The sequence below is a fragment of the Oncorhynchus tshawytscha genome, linkage group LG27 (genome assembly GCF_018296145.1).
Source record: "Oncorhynchus tshawytscha isolate Ot180627B linkage group LG27, Otsh_v2.0, whole genome shotgun sequence".
Taxonomy (NCBI): Eukaryota; Metazoa; Chordata; class Actinopteri; order Salmoniformes; family Salmonidae; genus Oncorhynchus; species Oncorhynchus tshawytscha.
The window spans coordinates 19,142,778-19,164,354 of NC_056455.1; the positions used below are offsets into that span (position 1 = coordinate 19,142,778).

The 21,577-nt window shown below is 45.5% G+C and overlaps 1 protein-coding gene across 2 annotated transcripts in view; it reads left to right on the forward strand.

Moving 5' to 3' along the window:
* LOC112238972 (speckle type BTB/POZ protein) overlaps positions 1 to 21,577 on the forward strand; it is a 146,107-nt gene that overhangs the window by 58,538 nt on the left and 65,992 nt on the right. For both annotated transcript variants that reach the window (XM_042307538.1, XM_042307539.1), the window contains exons 3-6: positions 3,255 to 3,524; positions 3,912 to 4,033; positions 4,256 to 4,407; positions 10,624 to 10,751. In XM_042307538.1, the coding sequence (XP_042163472.1) occupies positions 3,447 to 3,524; positions 3,912 to 4,033; positions 4,256 to 4,407; positions 10,624 to 10,751 (480 nt within the window). In that variant the 5' untranslated portion in view covers positions 3,255 to 3,446. The remainder of the gene's footprint in view (positions 1 to 3,254; positions 3,525 to 3,911; positions 4,034 to 4,255; positions 4,408 to 10,623; positions 10,752 to 21,577) is intronic.

Genomic DNA, 21,577 nt, shown 5'->3' on the forward strand with positions numbered 1-21,577 from the left:
TGATGTACTGGCCTGTCTCCTGGTAGCGCCTCCATGCTCTGGACTCTACGCTGACAGACACAGCAAACCTTCTTGCCACAGCTCGCATTGATGTGCCATCCTGGACGAGCTGCACTAACTGAGCCACTTGTGTGGGTTGTAGACTCCGTCTCATGCTACCACTAGAGCGAAAGCACCGCCAGCATTCAAAAGTGACCAAAACATCAGCCAGGAAGCATAGGAACTGAGAAGTGGTCTGGGGTCACCATCTGCAGAACCACTCCTTTATTGGGGGTGTCTTGCTAATTGCCTATAATTTCCACCTGTTGTCTATTCCATTTGCACAACAGCATGTGAAATTTATTGTCAATCAGTGTTGCTTCCTAAGTGGACAGTTTGATTTCACAGAAGTGTGATTGACTTGTAGTTACATTGTGTTGTTTAACATCTTCTACACCCTTATCTTCTGTTTCTAATGGGAGGGATGGAGAGGACATGACATCATTCAGACTGTTGGTTTCCTGGGAACTGTTTGTCCACATGTCTATGTTTGAGTAATGCACTCGCCTCTTAGTGGTGAGGTGAAGGCTGTGGTGGGAGGGAGGTGAAGGCTGTGGTGGGAGGGAGGTGAAGGCTGTGGTGGGAGGGAGGTGAAGGCTGTGGTGGGAGGGAGGTGAAGGCTGTGGTGGGAGGGAGGTGAAGTCTGTGGTGGGAGGGAGGTGAAGACTGTGGTGGGAGGGAGATCTGGACTCGCACAGTGAGAGAGGCCTGTCTATGTAATTAATATAAATGTGATCCAGGTCTCCTTTCTTTCTCCTCATCCTGTCGGTCCCCTCAGCAGCAGACTAGGATGGGATAGGGAAATGAGATGTGGGCGGTAGGCATTCACGCATGTACACACGTACACAACCCGAGAAACACTCAACACACCACTGCCATCCTTACCTCATACATTGCTTAGTGATTGTTTTCAGGGGAGCACACAATCCACACAGCCCTCTTAACGCTCTCTGACGTACTGCTGTGGTGATATTTATTTCCCCTGCCGTGTGTATTCTCACCTGTTAGTCCTCCTGTCCATTGGTGCTAGCTGTCACCAACTGAATCACCATGATGAATGAACCATCTCAAGATTTTGAAGTGAGGGAGTACAAGGATTACCACACACACACACACACACACACACACACACACACACACACACACACACACACACTACCACATACCCCACGCCCCACTATCTCTGAGTTGTTACTGTCATTTGTCTGCTTCTCTGCTCCTGATGATTGTCATGAAAAGACAAATCAATCCCCAGCTTTATTCTGTTTAAGTGTCATCTGGGTGTATTTAGAAAAGCTGTGAAGTTGTTAGCGATGGTGCCAGTATTGTCATGTTTTCTTAGTGGTTCCCTCGTGATCGCTGTTGGCAGCACACACTTTGGGAGACAGTAGCCTATACAGAGACATGCAAACACACAGCTTAAGGAAACATACGGGGGCACACAATTATTGCACACATGCAACGCACACACTCCACCACACAGCAGTTTGCATGTGTGCATGCATTTGTGCACTTAAGCTGCATATTTGTTACACCCATGAACACACACTAGTTCACACAGACTATAATTAATTGTTAGGAAATCTCAGGTAATTTAAATTGCAAATCAGTGCTGCCTTGTTATTCATCTTTTGATTAATATTGTATTGTTTTACTGAGTGAAAATGCCACCAGTGTTTTTCATCAGATGCAAATAGAACAAAATAAGAAACAGAAAGATCAGATCCAACAAAGTTCTCTAAACATTCATGAAGTCCTGTCTGCGTCCGTGGAGGTCTGTGTGTCGTCTCATCCGTCTCCACTCTGCCAGGCAGAGGTGGACCCCCCCCATTGCCCTTTCCTTCCCTTTCGCTCTCTCACACAGATTCTGGGAAGTTATCTAGGTCCTGAACTTCCCATCCAATCAGCCACTAATTAAGAAGCAAAGCGAAGGGATTGTCTGGCTGCGAGACAGGGGGACTTGCAGGTTGACTGAGAAAAGAGAGAGAGAACGAGAGAAGAGTCTTTGCCCTGAAACCCTGTGATAGCTTCAATTTGACATGTGCAGGATGAGTGAGAAAATAGGGAAAGGAGCAGGGGGGAGGAAAGGAGCAGGGGGGAGGAAAGGAGCAGGAGGGAGGAAAGGAGCAGGAGGGAGGAAAGGAGCAGGAGGGAGGAAAGGAGCAGGGGGAGGAAAGGAGCAGGGGGAGGAAAGGAGCAGGGGGAGGAAAGGAGCAGGGGGAGAGGGAGGAAAGGAGCGGGGGGAGAGGGAAGAAAGGAGCGGGGGGAGGGAGGAAAGGAGCAGGGGAGGAAAGGAGCAGGGGGAGAGGGGGAAAGGAGCAGGGGGAGAGGGAGGAAAGGAGAGGGGGAAAGGAGCCAGGGGATAGGGAGGAAAGGAGCAGGGGGAAAGGAGCCAGGGGAGAGGGAGGAAAGGAGAGGGGGGAAAGGAGCCAGGGGATAGGGAGGGAAAGGAGCAGGGAAGAAAGGAGCCAGGGGAGAGGGAAGAAAGGAGCCAGGGGAGAGGGAAGAAAGGAGCCAGGGGAGAGGGAAGAAAGGAGCCAGGGGAGAGGGAGGAAAGGAGAACGAAAGATAATTTGTTTTTTATTTAACCAGGCAAGTCAATTAAGATCACATTCTTGTTCTCTTCCCAGGGGTCATCTGTGGTTCTGTAAAGGTGATATTGAAGAGAAGTCATTGGTTAAAGTCACAGTTCTCTCTCATAGATTGTAGATCTATGGTTCAACTGAAGTCAATGCTGTTTTTCTATTGTGGCTGTATTCACACATGTACCTTGAAAAACAGAGGGAATAACTTAGAAGAAGTTAGAAGTTTGCACATTTTGGAATAGGCTATGATATTTCCAAGTCAATGTGCTCTTTGAAAGTTGTATGTGACCTTGTGTAGGCTACTTGAGTGAGTGGAGATTGGCAGGCAGGCGTGGGATGATGGTCTTAAGCCTTGCTCTTCACTCTCAGTCACAGATCGGCTGGCGCTCCGCTCCGCTCAAAGCAAAAGAAAGGCAGAACCATGGCAGATAAACGAGGGCTTTTCTCACTGAAGCCGAGCGAGCAGCGTTCACAGCCTCTCTGCTTTGAATGCAGAGGCCCTTTGAAAACAAATGAATTCAGAGCTGTTTTGTCCTACTTACTGAGCAATACCGCTCAATTACAATTAGCCTTTTAGCCCGCACGCACTGACTATAACACCTATGATAATGCGACTCTCTCTGGTTGTAGGGTGTTGCTGTGGGTTAGCTGGACATTCCCCAGACGTTATCCTTGGCTGGACCCTGGTGCTGTGTGTGGTGGTCTGGTTGAATACTTAGCCCATTCAGTGGTGTTCTGTTGGGCTCAGCCACCCCTCCACTCTGCCTTCCTCCTGGCTGGTGCTCAGGCTCCACTCAGGCCCCCCCTGCCTCAACGCTGGCGATGTCAAGAGTCCCGAGTCCCCCTCCCCCCGCGGACATGTCCAGCGGCCCTGTGGCTGAGAGCTGGTGTTACACTCAGGTAAGCGTGGGGATTGGTGTGTGTGTGTACATGTATCTGTTTTTCTATGTACAGTACTTACACCTGTCAGTCTGTCAGTCAGTCAGGACTGCCAGTACTGGTGTTTTTGATAACAGCCTGTTTAAAGAAGAGGGATGTTTTTCTATTGATGTGTTTTTCATCTCGCTGTCCTTGAAAAATCATTTTTTGTTGCAGCATTTTAATATCCTTTCTTCTCCCCCTGTTTGTTGTCGGTGTTTATTGAGATGAAAGGCAGGTTTGATGTGTGGTTTTGAAGTCCAGCCTGACCAACCAGCCACTTAGCTACCTGTATGGAATAGATAAATAAATTAAAGTCATCATGTCTGATTCCTGCTGTGGGTGTGTGTGTGTCCCTACCTCTGTTAGATCAAAGTGGTGAAGTTCTCTTACATGTGGACCATCAACAACTTCAGCTTCTGTCGTGAGGAGATGGGCGAGGTCATCAAGAGCTCCACCTTCTCTTCGGGAGCCAATGACAAGCTTAAATGGTGAGTGGAGGCGGGGCCAAGAAGTGGGTGCTATGGATAAGCCAGAAGGGACGACAGGACCAATAACTTGTCCATGATTGATCTGATTTAGGCTCCTAAGTCTGTTGGTCAGAGTTTGGTCTCTATTATTTTGGACAGTTACTGAGCATAGTTGACTGACCTCGTCTCTGTATGACTGAGTCTGATGATGACTGATGCTGATCCCTCCCTCTGTGTGTTCAGGTGTTTGCGTGTAAACCCTAAAGGCCTGGACGAGGAGAGTAAAGACTACCTGTCCCTCTACCTGCTCCTGGTCAGCTGTCCCAAGAGCGAGGTGCGTGCCAAGTTCAAGTTCTCCATCCTCAATGCCAAGGGAGAGGAGACGAAGGCTATGGGTAAGTCACACTTGATTTGAGTTGATTTGGATCCCCATTAGCTAATGCCATGACGACAGCTAGTCTTCCTCTGGTCCGACACATGACGAAAATGGCATTACAGACAAAAATACTTTAAAATGTACATGCATTTAAATAACATTAACAAGTAGACATTACGGACATTTAAAATACCTGAAAGGTAACAGTCAATTCAGGTGTCAGTATCTGTCCAGTCATATGGCCAATCTTAGTAGATGTACTTTTTAATGTTTTCTTGAATGTGAATCATTTTTTTGCTTGGGAAATATCTATCCCCAACAACCCACCATCTCTATAGGGTCAGTGGTGCTCTGCCATTGTAATCCCATAGTGTACCTGGCTTGATATTATGTAGGTGTGTGAGGTCATGTGATAACAGAACTACTAATAACAATCCACTCTTGAACCTCTCAGCTCAAACCTGTAGCTTGGCAGTAGAACATGGAAGACATGTTGACTAATAGGAACAAGGTTATGAGGTTTGAGATATGTATTACCTGTGTCTCTGAGGTTTACTAAGTGAGTGTGTGCATAGGAGGGGGTGAGGGAGCCAAAGTGTCTAATTCAGTGTGCGGGCCGAGGTGTTGATAGCCATATGGGTGTGTATAATCACTGCAGGTGGAATTCGTTCCCCCCCATATTTAATTCAAAGTAGCATGGAGCAATTTTTGTCTTCTGCCTCTTCTCTGGCTGATGAATTGGAAAGGAAATGTGTTTCTTCCAATGCCTGCTCTTTTTAATTAGGTTATGTTATGGGGAGGAAAAGCAAAGTTGTGTGGAATTGAATTAGTTGGCCAGATGTGACCGCTTCCTGGTTATCAGGCTCTCTACCTGGTTGGTTGTCTCTCCTCCGGCACCCCATCGAGCACAGGAAGTATGGGAGGAGGTGAGGAGAGGGGCAGAGGAGGAATGTTTGTATCAGAGGTGTATGCAGCAAGACTGTTTACAACCACCCGCAGTGCAGGTCGTGTAGAAAGGGAAATGGTTTTCCTGCTGAGAAACGTCTACCGCGTGAACTCAACCCCTCCCTCCCTCACACACTTTCCCTCTCTCCGTTCTACACTCTACATCTTCATTGTGGCAGTGCATTTTCACTCCTCAACAACAACAACACATTCACAAACACTACTGTTATGAAACAGGCCCTGGGCCGCATACTGTAATTGTGCATCAAGTTCACTTGAGAGGCTCTTAAGGTACAGTTAATGCATAGTTGGCTGTGCCCATTTCGCTGCACCACTCTAAGAGGGTAGCCTGCAGAGTGGGTGGTAAACACCACCTAGAGCCGTTTCATTCCTTCACTCGGTCAGCTCACCTGAACCTGCCTCTCCACATGACCACTGAAAGAGATTAAAGAAGGAGAATGTTGAGAGAAGTGGAGAAAATGTCTTCTGTTCTCCTCTTCGTGTCTCTGGGGGGTTTGCTGTAAATTGTGTTCTTTGGTGGTAGACCCCCCCCGTCCCCCAGATGCACCCCATCTTCCCATCAGCTCTCTGCTCGCCTTGTCGCTGGAGAAAATTACCCGCAGCCACCGTATTCGTGACAAGGGACTTCAGCGAGCACTCTGTCTGAGAATATGGCAGTAAAGATAGCTCTATCTGTTCTGGATCATTTAGAATCCAATTAAATCCATGCCTCCTGAAGAGAACCCAGGCCAAATAAAAACAAAGTGCCTTAATTAAGAAGGCTGTGGCTCAGAGTGTGAGGACTGTTTATGTGGCATGTCACTGCTGGGGCTCTCCACACAGTCTCACAGGGCCACACACTCCACTGAAATGGATAGTAAGTCCAAGTACAGATTGGTGTGATACATAGCTAAATAAACAGATACATAGGTGGTTAGAAATATGGTTAAAGATGATTGTGAGTAATGTAAATATGCTGCATATATCATTTGCTGCCTTAAACATGAACTGTTTCAAGTGGATCTGACCTTCAACCTCATACTGTTCAGCCACCCCCACCAGAATAGAGAGCCTCAATCAGTAATGTATGTTGGTCTCCTCTGTTGGTCTCTGATGGTGTTACTGCCTGCTAATGGAGATAGATTTGGGCTCCACTTGCAGCCCCCCACCTCTCTCCCCTCTCCCCCAAACATCCTCTCCTCTCTTCTCTGCCACATAATTTCTCTCCCTGGCTTAGTCGCTAGCTAGCTGGCTCTCCTGTGGGATTGTGGATGAACGGTTTGTAACGTGTCTCTTGGCCCCCCCTCTTCTCCTGTGCCAGATAAAGCAGCCTGCTGGCAGACACACTGCTGCACTGACAGCTCTGAGAACACAGAGAGAGAGAGGAAGTCTCCTGCTATATGGCGGTGGTGGCTAGGGTTTATTTAAATGGCGCAGGGCTGAGTGTTCTTCTCAGACAGTGGGCTTTGTAGTGCTTTTTAGGTGCAAAGTGCTAAGGAGAGGTTATGTCTCCAGTGTGTTTGGTCACAGGTTCAAGTTCAGGTTAATTTGCTGTGTGTACACAGGTCTTCATACACTGTATATTTTAAAAGAACGATCTCATTTGCCAGTACAGTGTTTGTGGTATTGTGGTTAGTGTCTTTAGTTCCACATGGTCTCCTGGCTGATTGAAACCTCTGTCTGAATGCTTGCCTGTGGTTGTCAGAGCTAGTTGCCCGCGGTTACTGATGGGGGCGGTCAGGCATTCAGTGTTGTTGTGTTGTGGGAAGAGTCATTGGACAGTCTTTCCATAATCACATATCGACACGGCTAGAAGGAACGTCGTTACACATGTTTGTGCTGACACTTGCTTATAGAGCTCATTATTCAATAGAGATGAGATTTTCTTCAGGAATGGCGTGTGTGTGCTCGTTTGTGTATTTGTGGTGTGTGTGAGTGAGCTTGTGTGTCTGCCTTCCTATATGTCAGCCTATGTAGGTGCGTGGGGGGTTGATGCAAATGCAGGTGCTCCATTACACATACTGAAGCGTTGTCTATCATGCTGTTAGACATTGGACTGTATGTGTTGTGTACTGTATTTAATGAATGGGATTTAGACTAAAGGGCAGCTATTGAAGTGGAGGGAAGAAGTGGGATGGGGATGTAGGCAGTAGTGGTTGGGAGGATGGGGTTGAAGTGTGTCTGTATGAAGGTCTAGGTGTGTGAATGCTTGATTGTGTTTGTGTAATGGGGAAAAGCTCCAGGCTCCTTTTGGGATTCTCTAAACCTCCTTCCAGAGAACAGATGATCACGGAGGGATGGAGGGATTAGAGTTGTGTTTTGAACTGATGTACATACTGTACATTACACTTTCTCTGTCATGCCCGCACACACACTCTTAGTGTGACCCACACTATTGAGTAGTGCTCCTTTGTTGGCCCGGAGTGTGATGTTTGCCAGCCAGTTTCTGGGTGACCTTCTCACTGTGTGTTTCAACCATGCCCCTGAGCCACAGCCTGAATATGTATGCTATGCTCTCTAAAACAGCCTGGCTCTACTCTCGCTCGATCTTTCCCTTCTCCTCTCTAAAACTCTGTCCCTGTCTCTCTCGCCTTCCTATTTTTTTCCCTTATCTCTTGTCTCACTCCATCTATCTACATATCTCACCTCACATGCCACCTCTGCCTGCACTGTTAGTGACAGCTTCTATCCACTGTTTGAGTGACATGCTTCCATCCACTGTTTGAGTGACATGCTTCCATCGCTGGTCTTCTCACTCCTCTTCCTCCTCTCCTATTTGTTATTCCTGGTGTGTTCCTCCCCTCCTGACTTGGTGACCCAGCCTGCTGTGACCCGACCGTGACCACATGCGGTCTGACCTGAGGTTGATCCCATGCCAGCGTGAGGTTCTGGTCCTGCTCAGGAGACCCAGTCGAGGCAGCAGGGTCAGCTGAGCTCAGCTTAATACACACACGCATACAAACGCACAGGCGCACGCACATGTGCACACAGACATACACCTTAGTGTGGAGAGTGAGCAGGGACTGAGGAGTAAGAGGAGAAATCTCACCTCTCTCCCTCTTCCTGCCGTTGGACTCCTCACCCTTTCTCCTCCGTCCTCTGTGCTCCCGTTCTGTCCCTCCCTCCTCCCAGCTAGCCCTCTCTCCCTCTTCCTGCCGTTGGACTCCTCTCACTCTTTCTCCTCCGTCCTCTGTGCTCCCATTCTGTCCCTCCCTCCTCCCAGCTAGCCCTTTCTACCTCTCCCTCTTCCTGACGTTGGACTCCTCACCCTTTCTCCTCTGTTCTCTGTGCTCCCGTTCCGTCTCTCCCTCCCTCCTCCCAGCTAGCCCTCTCTCCTCCCAGCTAGCCCTCTCTCCTCCCAGCTAGCCCTCTCTCTCTCTCTCTCCTCCCACTGTCCTCACACCTCCATTAGGCTGAGACCCAGCCCCGTAGGAAGTTGTCACAGGCTGCTGGTCTTCTTCCATATACCCTGATAACACACAGGACAATCCCTCCACCACACAGGGAGAGGAGCTGCTGGCCAGGGGACCATGCCTGAGTCTCTCACATATCGGAAAGGAAATAGAGAAAAGGCAGACTGAAAGATTTCAGACAAACAGGCAGACAAGGATAAGACGCAGTGCTTTTGCTCTGTGTGTTTGTGTATCCAACCATACACTACTCGGCATGTCAAGTCCATAAAAGTTTGACGTGGCTTTCAACAACACAGGTTTCAGATGAGGGAGAGACTGACGCAAAGCCTTTAAATGAAAGTCTTCTGACATCAGTTCCTATTATGCAGAGAGGAAAAGAGGAGAGTGACGATGAATAAAGTAGGAAAAAAAGAGTAGAGAAAAGAGCCTTTGGAGTGTTTGGATTTCTGTCAGTCTGAGAGGGTGGCTGTCAGGGCCTGTTTGTAGCCCATCTCCAGAGGAGGGATTAGAGGGAGAAGACCCCTTGATTGAGCACTGGGGTGGAGAACTGGATATGCGCTCAACTCCACCACTGTCTGTAGACATCCCAAATGACAGCTTATTCCCTATTTCATATAGCCCATAGGGCTCTGGTCAATATAGTGCACTATAAAGGGAATAGGGTGCCATTTGGAGTGCAGCCCCTGCCTGCCTGTTTGACTACTGTACCCACCCACTGTATCATACCGCTGCTGGTGAATTTCACATGGGGTAACAGCTCTGCTGAAAGCTCTATCTGAATGACTCCCACTTGGATATGGCAGGAGATCTCTTAAGGCTTGGACACCAGTAGTGTTAGCTGGTCGATGGTACTCAGCACCACTGCACAGAGTTCTGGCTGTAATTTGCTAACCGATTCTTCATGTAGAATCAGGTGAAAACGTCTGCAGCCAGACGTCCATCAGTGGGTTTTTCCTAAAACACACCACGCCGAAAGAGCGGCAAACGAACGGCAGATGGGCTGTCGGCCTGGTGTGTGTGGTTCTTTAGACCCCAGGGATCCTCATCCTATATAGCAGTAGGTGCCTGCCCCACAGGATGGGCCTGCCCCACAGGAGCTTCTTAGATGGGATCATGTCATTCTATACATGACCAAGGATCTTTATGTGACGTTTCATTGGAGATCTTTGAGAGGGTCTTGGAGTAGTAAAATGTCTGGGCAGGGAATTCATTGTGACTTGGCAGACTCTTTGATCCAAAGCCATTTACTACAAATATAAATGCACTCACTTTACTGTATGTGATCCCTGAGGGACTTGAACCCATGGCCTTGGCGTTGTTAGCATCAGTCTTACCAACTGGGCCATCAGAACCACTATGGTACAGCAGTGTCTCTGACTGTAGTTATTGTGTTATGTACGTTGAGTATGTCCTCAGTGGTTGTGTCCCAAATAACACACTATTCCCTATGTAGTGCACTACTTTTGTAGTACACTATATAGGGAAAAGGGTGCCATTCTGGACGCAAGCCAGTGTATGTACGTATTCCTGGTGAAGGACCGCATGAAGGCATTTCTCTTGTGTGTTTGTAGTGCACAGAACCCTCCCTGCCTCTTCTCAGGCAGACATACTTGGCAGTCCATAAGCACTTTATAATGGGATGCTTTGATCCCTGCTTATCCCACCTGCTTATCGTTCCTGTGTGCCAGAGATGAGGGAGTGTATGAAAAATGTCTGTGGAGTGTGGCATCGTTTTCTTATGAGGTGTTAAAAGTCCCCTGCAGGTGACACTTCCTTCATTCAACCTCCTGTCTGACTGTGCTCACTCTCACTTTCTCCTTTCTCATGGTCATGACAGACACACGTGCACTAACTGTCTGTGTTGTTCCCTTTTACAGAGAGCCAGAGGGCATACCGGTTTGTCCAGGGGAAGGACTGGGGCTTTAAGAAATTCATCAGGAGAGACTTCCTGCTGGACGAGGCCAATGGGCTGCTGCCTGACGACAAGCTCACTCTCTTCTGTGAGGTAGGACACAAGTTCACACAACATAGAGATATAGGTAACTGCCAAAATAAAGTAAATAAAGTAAATTAGGCCTTCAAAGTATATTAAAAGCAGGTGCAGGTGTTAATTAAGAAATTAACATCCCATCATGCTTAGGGTCATGTATAAAAAAGCCCAGTTGTCGATTAATTTGTCTACCCTGGCTAGAATAATAGATGTCAATGACTTTGAAAGAGGGTCTCAAAGGAGGGTGTGTGTCAGTCACCAGATCTCAACCCAAATGATTTTCCACCACCGTCAACAGAACACCAAATGATGGAATTTCTCGTGGAAGAATGGTGCCGGATCCCTCTAATAGAGTTCCAGACATGTGTAGAATGTATGCTAAGGCACGTTGAAGCTGTTCTGGTTCGTGGGGCCCAACGCCCTATAATGTTGGCAGTTAGATGTATCTCTATAGACGGGTTGGTTGTTTAGCAACTACATTGACTTGTGCTCTACTGTGGGGCAAAACAGATGGGGTTGGCTTATATTGTTGATAACATGTAAACAATATTTTGTCCCCAATGTTTATTGAAAACCTAAATAAAGTTGCACAATGAGAACTTGTCTCTCAAATACTTTGTTGCGGTTGTTGGTTAACCTCTCTGGGATATGTGGGACGCGTCCCACCTGGCCAAAAGCCAGGGAAAATGCAGAGCGCCAAATTCAAATAAATTACTATTAAAAATCAAACTTTCATTAAATCATACACGCGAGATAGCAAATTAAAGCTACACTTGTTGTGAATCCAGCCAACATGTCAGATTTCAAAAAGGCTTTTCAGCTAAAGCAAACGATGCTATTATCTGAGGATAGCACCTCCGTAAACAAAGAGAGAAACCATATTTCAACCCTGCAGGCGTGACACATAACGCAGAAATAAAAATATAATTCATGCCTTACCTTTGATGAGCTTATTTTGTTGGCACTACAATATGTCCCATAAACATCACAAATGGTCCTTTTGTTTGATTAATTCCGTCGATATATATCCAAAATGTCCATTTATTTGGCGCTTTTGATCCAGAAAAACACCGGCTCCAACTTGCGCAACGTGACTGCAAAATATCTCAAAAGTTACCTGTTGCTAAAACATTTCAAACTACTTTTGTAATACAACTTTAGGTATTTTTTAACGTAAATAATCGATACAATTTAAGACAGGATGATCTGTGTTCAATAAAGGAAGAAAACAAACTGAAGCATGCTTTCTGGTCACGCGCCTCTAACAGTACACTTCAAGTGACCCTCGTTCAAGATGGCCGTACTTCTTCATTACACAAAGGAATAACCTCAACCTCTAAAGACTGTTGACATCCAGTGGAAGCGATAGCAACTTTTATTTTTTATTTTACCTTTATTTAACTAGGCAAGTCAGTTAAGAACAATGACGGCCTAGGAACAGTGGGTTAACTGCCGTGTTCAGGGACAGAACGACAGATTTGTATCTTGTCAACTAACTGCAAGAAGGTCCCTTAGAAATCTGGATTCCCAATGAAAACCCATTGAAAAGAGTGTGACCCAAAAAAACAAAATCTGAATGGTTTGTCCTCGGGGTTTCGCCTGCTAAATAAGTTCTGTTTTACTCACGGACATGATTCAAACAGTTTTAGGAACTTCAGAGTGTTTTCTATCCAAATCTACTAATACTATGCATATCTTATTTTCTGGGGATGAGTAGCAGGCAGTTGAATTTGGGCATGCATTTCATCTGGATGTGAAAATACTGCCCCCTGTCACCAAGAAGTTTTAACTAGCTAGATAGCACATGTTTTGCCATGGTAGCATAGATGTAAAATCAGTCAAAACACTTCAAAACAAGGCATGGTATCAAAAACAAGATCAAATGAGCTAAAACGAGACACTTACAATTCACCACATCGTAGTTTCTTGTCGTTGTTGCTAGCAATCTGGCCATCCAAAACCATAACACATGGCCTTACGCCGCTTTGAAGTGTGCACACAACTAACCCGTTTTATAGGACACACACAGCTAACCTGTTTAATAGGACACACACAACTAACCCGTTTATAGGACACACACAACTAACCCGTTTATAGGACACACACCGCTAACCCGTTTATAGGACACACACCGCTAACCCGTTTATAGGACACACACCGCTAACCCGGACACACACCGCTAACCCGTTTATAGGACACACACCGCTAACCTGTTTAATAGGACACACACAACTAACCCGTTTATAGGACACACACAACTAACCCGTTTATAGGACACACACCGCTAACCCGTTTATAGGACACACACCGCTAACCCGTTTATAGGACACACACCGCTAACCCGTTTATAGGACACACACCGGTAACCCGTTTATAGGACACACACCGCTAACCCGTTTATAGGACACACACCGCTAACCCGTTTATAGGACACACACCGCTACACTGGGACTAGGGCCAGGAGTCTGTCCTAACCATGTGACCTGACCAGGAAAACCTCATGGGTCATCACTAGTTGCCACAAAGTCATAAACCCTGTCTATTTCTGCAATTACTCTTCGCCAACCCCAACCACACTGATAATTTAAAAAGTTAGGCATAAGGTTAAGACCAAAAAGGTCTGTGCGGATTCTTATTCCGTCAGTTTGTCAGTAGGGCTCAGGTCAGATGCTGTGTAGTGTTGGGCTAGATTATATCCCCTGTTATTACTAGGCTGTAACAGAGGGGGCAGCAGAGGTCAACCATCTCTCTCTCTGTGTCACCCAGCCCCCCCTGTTGGATCGGGGAACAGAGTAGAGGTTAACTTTCTGGATATGCTAATGTTCTCGTTGTCATGCATTCGCCCATGAATGTTTAAAAAGCATGGTGGTGGCTGTTTAAAGCAAGCCTAATTAACCCTGTGGGTATGGTGCTGGAATCCGTGTCTTGAAGTTCCCAACTTGTTTGTTACGAGAGAAAGCGGAGCGATGTGCAAGTCTGTTTAAAGTGCTTCCATACTGGGCCTATTGACAGATGAGTAGGAGGGGCATAGCAGCTACTACAGAGCTGTGGGGGTGGTGAGGTGTGACTGCGTGTACTCTGTGTGTGACTGCGTGTACTCTGTGTGTGACTGCGTGTACTCTGTGTGTGACTGCGTGTACTGTGTGTGTGACTGCGTGTACTGTGTGTGTGACTGCGTGTACTGTGTGTGTGACTGCGTGTACTGTGTGTGTGACTGCGTGTACTGTGTGTGTGACTGCGTGTACTGTGTGTGACTGCGTGTACTGTGTGTGTATGCACATGTGTATGTGAGAGAGGCTTGGCATAGAGAGTACTTCCAACACAGCCCTCCCCAGTGGTGTTGGCTGCTGGTTGGTTATAGTCCTGGGTGGCTGCCCCTCTCTTGTGTTAATCTCTGGTAATTACACCAGCTCCGTTAATGAGGAAACCCATGTGGATTTGGCTGGGCGGTACACTGTATTTTACTATATACTAGCATTGATGCGGACCAGTTTAGGTTTTTACCTTAACTTCTATAACAGTATTTGAATGTTTGGTTTGTAATATGCCATGTGTAATGTCCATTTCCTCGCAGACCTAGCCCTGCCCCGTCTCACTCAAGGAGCTCATTTGTTGTTGCTTAACCACAAGACACTTGTGTTCTGTCTGCATGATCAATGCAGCACATGCAACAACGATGTTTCCACTTAGCTTCTTAATATAAATCCACAAGCGTTCTATAAATACACTATGAGTTCGAGTTTCTTACAACCAGACCTCAACGAACACCTTTGGGATGAATTAGAACGCCGACTGCAAGCCAGGCCTAATCGCTCAACATCATTGCCCGATCTCACTAACGCTCTTGTGGCTGAACGGAAGCAAATCCCTGCAGCAATGTTCCAACATCTAGTGGAAAGCCTTCCCAGAAGAGTGGTGGCAGTTATAGCAGCAAAGGGGGGACCAAGTCCATATTAATGCCCAAGTATTTTGGCCATATCACCCAGCCCTATTGTGGGTTACTGTAGTGAGTTAGTGACCCTGGAATAAATGAAAAGGGTGCTACCACAAGGTCTTTCCGTGGGCAAGTAAGACTGTAAAGTACTTCAATATTCCTGGTCCTTGTTCCTCCTGGGATGCAGTCTTTACTACCATTGGAGAACTGTCTCCTCGTTCTCTCATTCTCTTTCCTTCTCTTTTTTTTCTTTCTCTTCATTTTTGTATCTCTTTCTCTCCCCTCTCTCTCTCTCGCTCTACTCTTTCTCTCTCCTTTTGTAAGAATGCTGTTCATTGACTACTGCTCAGCATTCAACACCATCGTCCCCTCTAAGCTCGTCACCAAGCTTAGGATCCTGGTACTGAACATCTCACTCTGAAGCTGGATCCTGGACTTCCTGACGGGCCGACCCCAGGTGGTGAAGGGTAGGCAACATCCCCTTCACCAAACTGACTCTCAACATGGGACCCCACTGGGGTGTCCAAATCTCTAAGGATTTAAAATGGTCCACTTGCACAATCATGAAGAAGGTGCGACGGCGCCTCTTCCCCCTCAGGAGGTTGAAAAGGTTTGGCAATGGGCCCTCACATCCTCAAAGGTCTACAGCTGCGCTATTGGGAGCATCTTCACTGGCTGCATCACTGCTTGGTACGGCAACAACACCGCCCTCGATCGCATGGTGATAGAAGATGGTGCGGACAGGCCAGTACATCACTGGGGCCGAGTTCCCTGCCATCCAGGACCTCTATCAGGCGGTGTGAAAGGAAGACCCGGAAAATCATTAGACTCCAGCCCCCCAAGCCGTATACTGTTCTCTCTATTGCACGCTCACAGGACTCTACGCACTCACGCACACTGACACTCCAACACGCACAACACGCACACATTTATACTAAATCTACATACATGCACACACACTCACATACAATCATAAACAGAGTAGCAGCAGTGTAAATTATCATACACTTAGTATACAAAACATTAAGGATGCCTGTTCTTTCCATGACAGACTGATGAGGTGAATCCAGGTGAAAGCTATGATCCCTTATTGATGTCACTTGTAGGTAGTAGGTGCTAGGCGCACCTGTTTGTGTCAAGAACTGCAATGTGGCTGGTTTTTTCACGCTCAACAGTTTCCTGTGTGTATCAAGAATGGTCCACCACCCAAAGGACATCCAGCCAACCTGACACAACTGTGGTAAGCATTTGGGTCTACATTGGCCAGAATCCCTGTGGAACGCTTTCAACACCTTGTAGATTCCATGCCTAGATGAATTCAGGCTGTTCTGAGGGCGAAAGGGGTGGGGGTGCTACTCAATAATTAGGAAGAGGTTTCTAATGTTGGGTATACTCTGTATATCCTGATGCCTAGTCACCTTACCCCTATACAGTTGAAGTCGGAGGTTTACATACACCTTAGCCAACTACATTTAAACTCAGTTTTTCACAATTCTTTACATTTAATCCTAGTAAAAAATTCCCTGTCTTAGGTCAGTTAGGATCACCACTTTATTTTAAGAATGTGAAATGTCAGAATAATAGTAGAGAGAGTGGTGGGTCAGAAGTTTACATGCACTCAATTCGTATTTGGTAGCATTGCCTTTAAATGGTTTAACTTTGGTCAAACGATTCGGGTAGCCTTCCACATGCTTCCCACAATAAGTTGGGTGAATTCTGGCCCATTCCTCCTGACAGAGCAGGTGTAACTGAGTCAGATTTGTAGTCCTTCTTGCTCACACTTTTCAGTTCACAAATTTTCTATCGGCTTGAGGTCAGGGCTTTGTGATGGCCACTCCAATACCTTGACTTTGTTGTCCTTAAGCCATTTTGCCACAACTTTGGAAGTATGCTTGTGGTTATTGTCCATTTGGAAGACCCATTTAACTTCCTGAATGATGTCTTCAATATATCCAGATAATTTTCCTACCTCATCATGCCATCTATTTTGTGAAGTGCACCAGTCCCTCCTGCAGCAAAGCACCTCCACAACATGATGCTGCCTCCCCTGTGTTTCACGGTTGGGATGGTGTTCTTCAGCTTGCAAGCCTCCCCTTTTTCTTCCAAATATAACGATGGTCATTATGGCCAAACAAGTTCTATTTTTGTTTTATCAGACCAGAGGACATTTCTCCAAAAAGTACGAACTTTGTCCCATGTGCAGTTGCAAACCGTTGTCTGGCTTTTTTTATGGCGGTTTTGGAGCAGTGGCTTCTTCCTTGCTGAGCAGCCTTTCAGGTTATGTCGATATAGGACTCGTTTTACTGTAGATATAGATATCTTTGTACCTGTTTCCTCCAGCATCTTCACAAGGTCCTTTGCTGTTCTGGAATTGATTTGCACTTTTCGCACCAAAGTACGTTCATCTCTAGATGACAGAACGCGTCTCCTTCCTGAGCGTTATGACGGCTGCGTGGTCCCATGGTGTTTATACTTACTTGCGTGCTATTGTTTGTACAAATGAACATGGAACCTTCAGGCATTTGGAAATTGTTTCCAAGGGTGAACTAGACTTGTGGAGGCCCACAAAAAAAAGTCAGAGGTCTTGGCTGATTTCTTTTGATGATCCCATGATGTCAAGCAAAGAGGCACTGAGTTTGAAGGTAGGCCTTGAAATACATCCACAGGTACACCTCCAATTGACTCAAATGATGTCAATTAGCCTATTAGAAGCTTCTAAAGCCATGACATCATTTTCTGGAATTTTCCAATCTGTTTAAAGGCACAGTCAACTTAGTGTTTGTATACTTCTGTCCCACTGGAATTGTAATACAGTTAATTATAAGTGAAATAATCTGTCTGTATAACAATTTGGAAAAATTACTTGTGTTATGCACAAAGTGGATGTCCTAACCGACTTGCCAAAACTATAGTTTGTTAACAAGAAATTTGTGGAGTGGTTGGAAAACGAGTTTTAATGACGCCAACTTAAGTGTATTTAAACTTACGACTTCAACTGTACATGCAGTGCATTCGGGAAGTATTCCGGCCCCTTGACTCTTTCCACATTTTGTTACGTTACAGCCTTATTCTAAAATGGATTACATTGTTTTTTGCCTCCTCAATCTACACACAATACCCCATAATGACAAAGCGAAACTGGTTCTTAATGTTTTGCAAATGTATAAAAGAAATACCTTATTTACTTAAGTGTTCAGACCCTTTGCTATGAGACTCGAAATTAAGCTCAGGTGAATCCTCTTTTCAATTGATCATCCTTGATGTTTCTACAACTTGATTGGAGTCCAACTGTGTTCAATTCAAATAATTGTACACTATTTGGAAAGGCACACCCCTGTCTATATAAGGTCCCACAGTAGACAGTGCATGTCAGAGCAAAAACCAAAGTCATGCGGTCGAAGGAATTGTCTGTAAAGGTCAGAGACAGGATTGTATTGAGGCACAGATCTGGGATAGGGTACCACAACATTTCTGCAGCATTGAAGGCCCCCAAGAACACAGAGGCCTCCATCTTTCTTAAATGGAAGAAGTTTGGAACCACACAACTCTTCCTGGAACTGGCTGCCCGGCTAAACTGAGCAATCAGGAGAAGGGCCTTGGTCAGGGAGGTGAACAGGAACCCAAATGGTCACTCTGACAGAGCTCCAGAGATCCTCTGTGGAGATGGGTGAACCTTCCAGAAGGACAACCATCTCTGCAGCGCTCCACCAATCAGGCCTTTATGGTAGAGGGGCTTGTCGGAAGGCACTCCTCAGTAAAATGCACATGATAGGCCGCTTGGAGTTTGCCAAAAGGATCCTAAATACTCTGACAGACCATGAGAAATACAATTATCTTGACTGATGAAACCAACTCTTTGGCCTGAATGCCCAACATTATGTCTGGAGGAAACCTAGTACCATCCCTACAGTAAACCTTGGTGGTGGCAGCAGCATGCGGTGGGGATATTTTCAGCAGCAGAGACTGTGAGACTAGTCAGGATCGAGGGAAAGATGAACGGAGCAAAGTAGAGATCCTTGATAAAAAAAATCTGCTCCAGAGCACTCAGGACCTCAGGCTAGGGTGAAGGTTCACCTTCCAACAGGACAATAACCTTAAGCACACAGCCAAGACTACACAGGAGTGGCTTCGGGACAAGTCTCTAAATGTTCTTGAGTGGTTCAGCAAGAGCCCGGACTTGAACCCGAACTAACATCTCTGGAGAGACCTGGAAATAGCTGAGCAACGGTGCTCCCCATCCAACCTGGCAGGGCTTGAGAGGAACACTCCAAATACAGGTGTGCCGAGCTTGTAGGCTCATACCCAGTAAGACTCGAGGCTGTAATCGCTGTCAAAGGTGCTACAACCAAGTACTGAGTAAAGGATCTGAATACTTAAGTAAATGTGATATTTATTTATGAACTTATGTTTGCTTTGTCGTTATGGGTTAGAATAAGGCTGTAATGTAACTGTGGAAAAAGTCCAGGGGTCTGAATACTTTGTAAATGCACAGTCCGTACCTCTATCACTCCAGCATCCCTGCCTCAAACTGACCCTGTGCATAGCTTCTTACTTTCTTGTGTTCTTCTTTCACTGTACTAGTGCATTTGACATTAAAACTTAAACCTCTTATCTCTCCTTCCTTCCCTCTCTCTCTCCCTTCCCCCTCTTTTGCTTTCTTGGCCACATGTTCCTGTCCTGCTTCTGAGAGAGAGGGAACACCCCAGAGTCCAGTGCTCTTCTATCTTCTCTTGGCTCTTTTCCCAATGCCACCCCTCATCTCTTCCCCCTCTCCTGACTTTGCTCATCTCCCTTCTCTTGTTTCCTCCTCACTGCTCCCTCCTCTCCCTTCCTTTGCTCTATGCCTCCCCTCTTTTATATCTCTCGCTCTCCTCTACATCTCTCCTCGCAGGTATTTAATGAAAGGATAGTTTCCATTAAAGTTTCTGTGCTTGCTGTCATTAGAGGTGGTCTGAGAGGAGGAGTAAAGGAAAGGAGCTGTCCCTTCGGAGGAGGAGAGAGAACAGGAGGGGAGGAGGAGAGAGAACAGGAGGGGAGGAGGCGAGAGGGTAAAGGAAATGTGGATGACCGGAACAAGAGGAGATGATTGTCTAGCTCATGCTTGCTTTCTCTCACCTATCGCTCTCTCTATCGCTCTCTATCGCTCTATCGCTCTCTCTATCGCTCTCTCTATCGCTCTCTCTATCGCTCTCTCTATCGCTCTCTCTCGTTATCGCTCTCTCTCGGTATCGCGTTACGTGGCTCTCTCTCTCGCTCTCTCAAATTCAAATTCAAATTCAAGCTGCTTTATTGGCATGAAAAACATTGTGTCAATATTGCCAAAGCAACAATGTATACAATATACATTGTAACAAAATTATAAATGATAGCAAATAATAATATAAAATGGTAGTAAATAATAATACAAAATTAAATACAAAAATAATACCAATAAAATGGTAACAGTCAATAGTAGAAATGTAATAAATATAAAATCAAATTATGGAAAATGAAACTATAACTAACTTATAACTAAATAACGGTCATCTTCTTCTTTATATCAGTACTACAACTACAATCATCATTACTACGACTACTACAACCATCACTAAACTGTTATCACTACCATTACCACCCATATTTGGAATGATAAACATTAATAATAATAAGTAAGTTACTGCTTACTATGCAGATGTTATTATTCAGTGTCCCTCAGGCTATGGCAGGAAAATACATATTTGGCTGCAAGAGAAGCTATTACTCCTTCGCCCATGAGTATTCTTAGTTTTTCCTCTGGGTTGAATTTGTAAAAATTTGGAATATATGTAGTCATTTCTGTGAATAATGAATCTCTTCGTGAGGAATATTTATCACAGTAAAGGAGAAAGTGCATCTCTGTCTCTACCTCCCCTGTCATGCAGTGACCACATACACGCTCCTCTTTGGGTAGCCATGTCTTTTTATGTCTGCCGGTTTCTATTGCCAATCGGTGATCACTCAGCCTGTACTTGGTAAGGATCTGTCTCTGCTTCGTATCTCTGACAGAGTAGAGATAATCAGCCAATTCATAATCTCTGTTTAGGGTCAGATAGCAATTTAGTCGGCTTTGGGATTTTGTTTCGTTTTTCCAGTATTGTAAATATGATTCCTTTGATTGGTTCATGATTTTGCTTATTGGAATTCTTTCTTTTGAAGCAGTGCTGGTGTCAGCTTGGTTGGTGAGGTCCAACACCAGCTGACTGAGAGGGCTCGTTTCTGGGCTCAGCTCTTGGGTTTGAAGTGCTTTAAATTGCAGACTCGAATTTAGACTTGAATTTAGATGTAGCCAAAATTTTAATGATCTTTTCTGTATCTTCATTATTACTGGAAAACGGCCCAATTCTGCCCTACATGCATTAGTTGGTGTATTTCTCTGGACTTGTAGGATTTTCCGACAGAATTCTGCATGTAGGGCTTCAATTGGATGTTTGTCCCACATTTTAAAATCCAGTTTATTGAGTGGCCCCCAAACCTCACTTCCATAAAGTGCTATTGGTAGGATTACACTGTCAAATATTTTAGTCCAAATTTTAATTGGGATGTTGATTTTGAATAATTTCATTTTTATTGCATACATTGCTCTGCGGGCTTTTCTTTGAGTGCATTCACTGCCATATTAAAGTTTCCCGATGCAGATATGGTCAGACCAAGGTAGGTGTAATTTTTGTGTGTTCAATTAAGGTGTTGTTCAGGGTGAATTTACATTTGTGTTTCTGACATCTGTTTTTTTTTGGAAAATCATGATTTTAGTTTTTGGAAATTTACTGCCAGGGCCCAATTATGGCAATATTGCTCCAGAATATTAATGTTTTGTTGAAGACCTTCTTTAGTTGGTGATAGAAGTACCAAGTCATCAGCATATAGCAGGTATTTCACCTCTGTGTCAAAT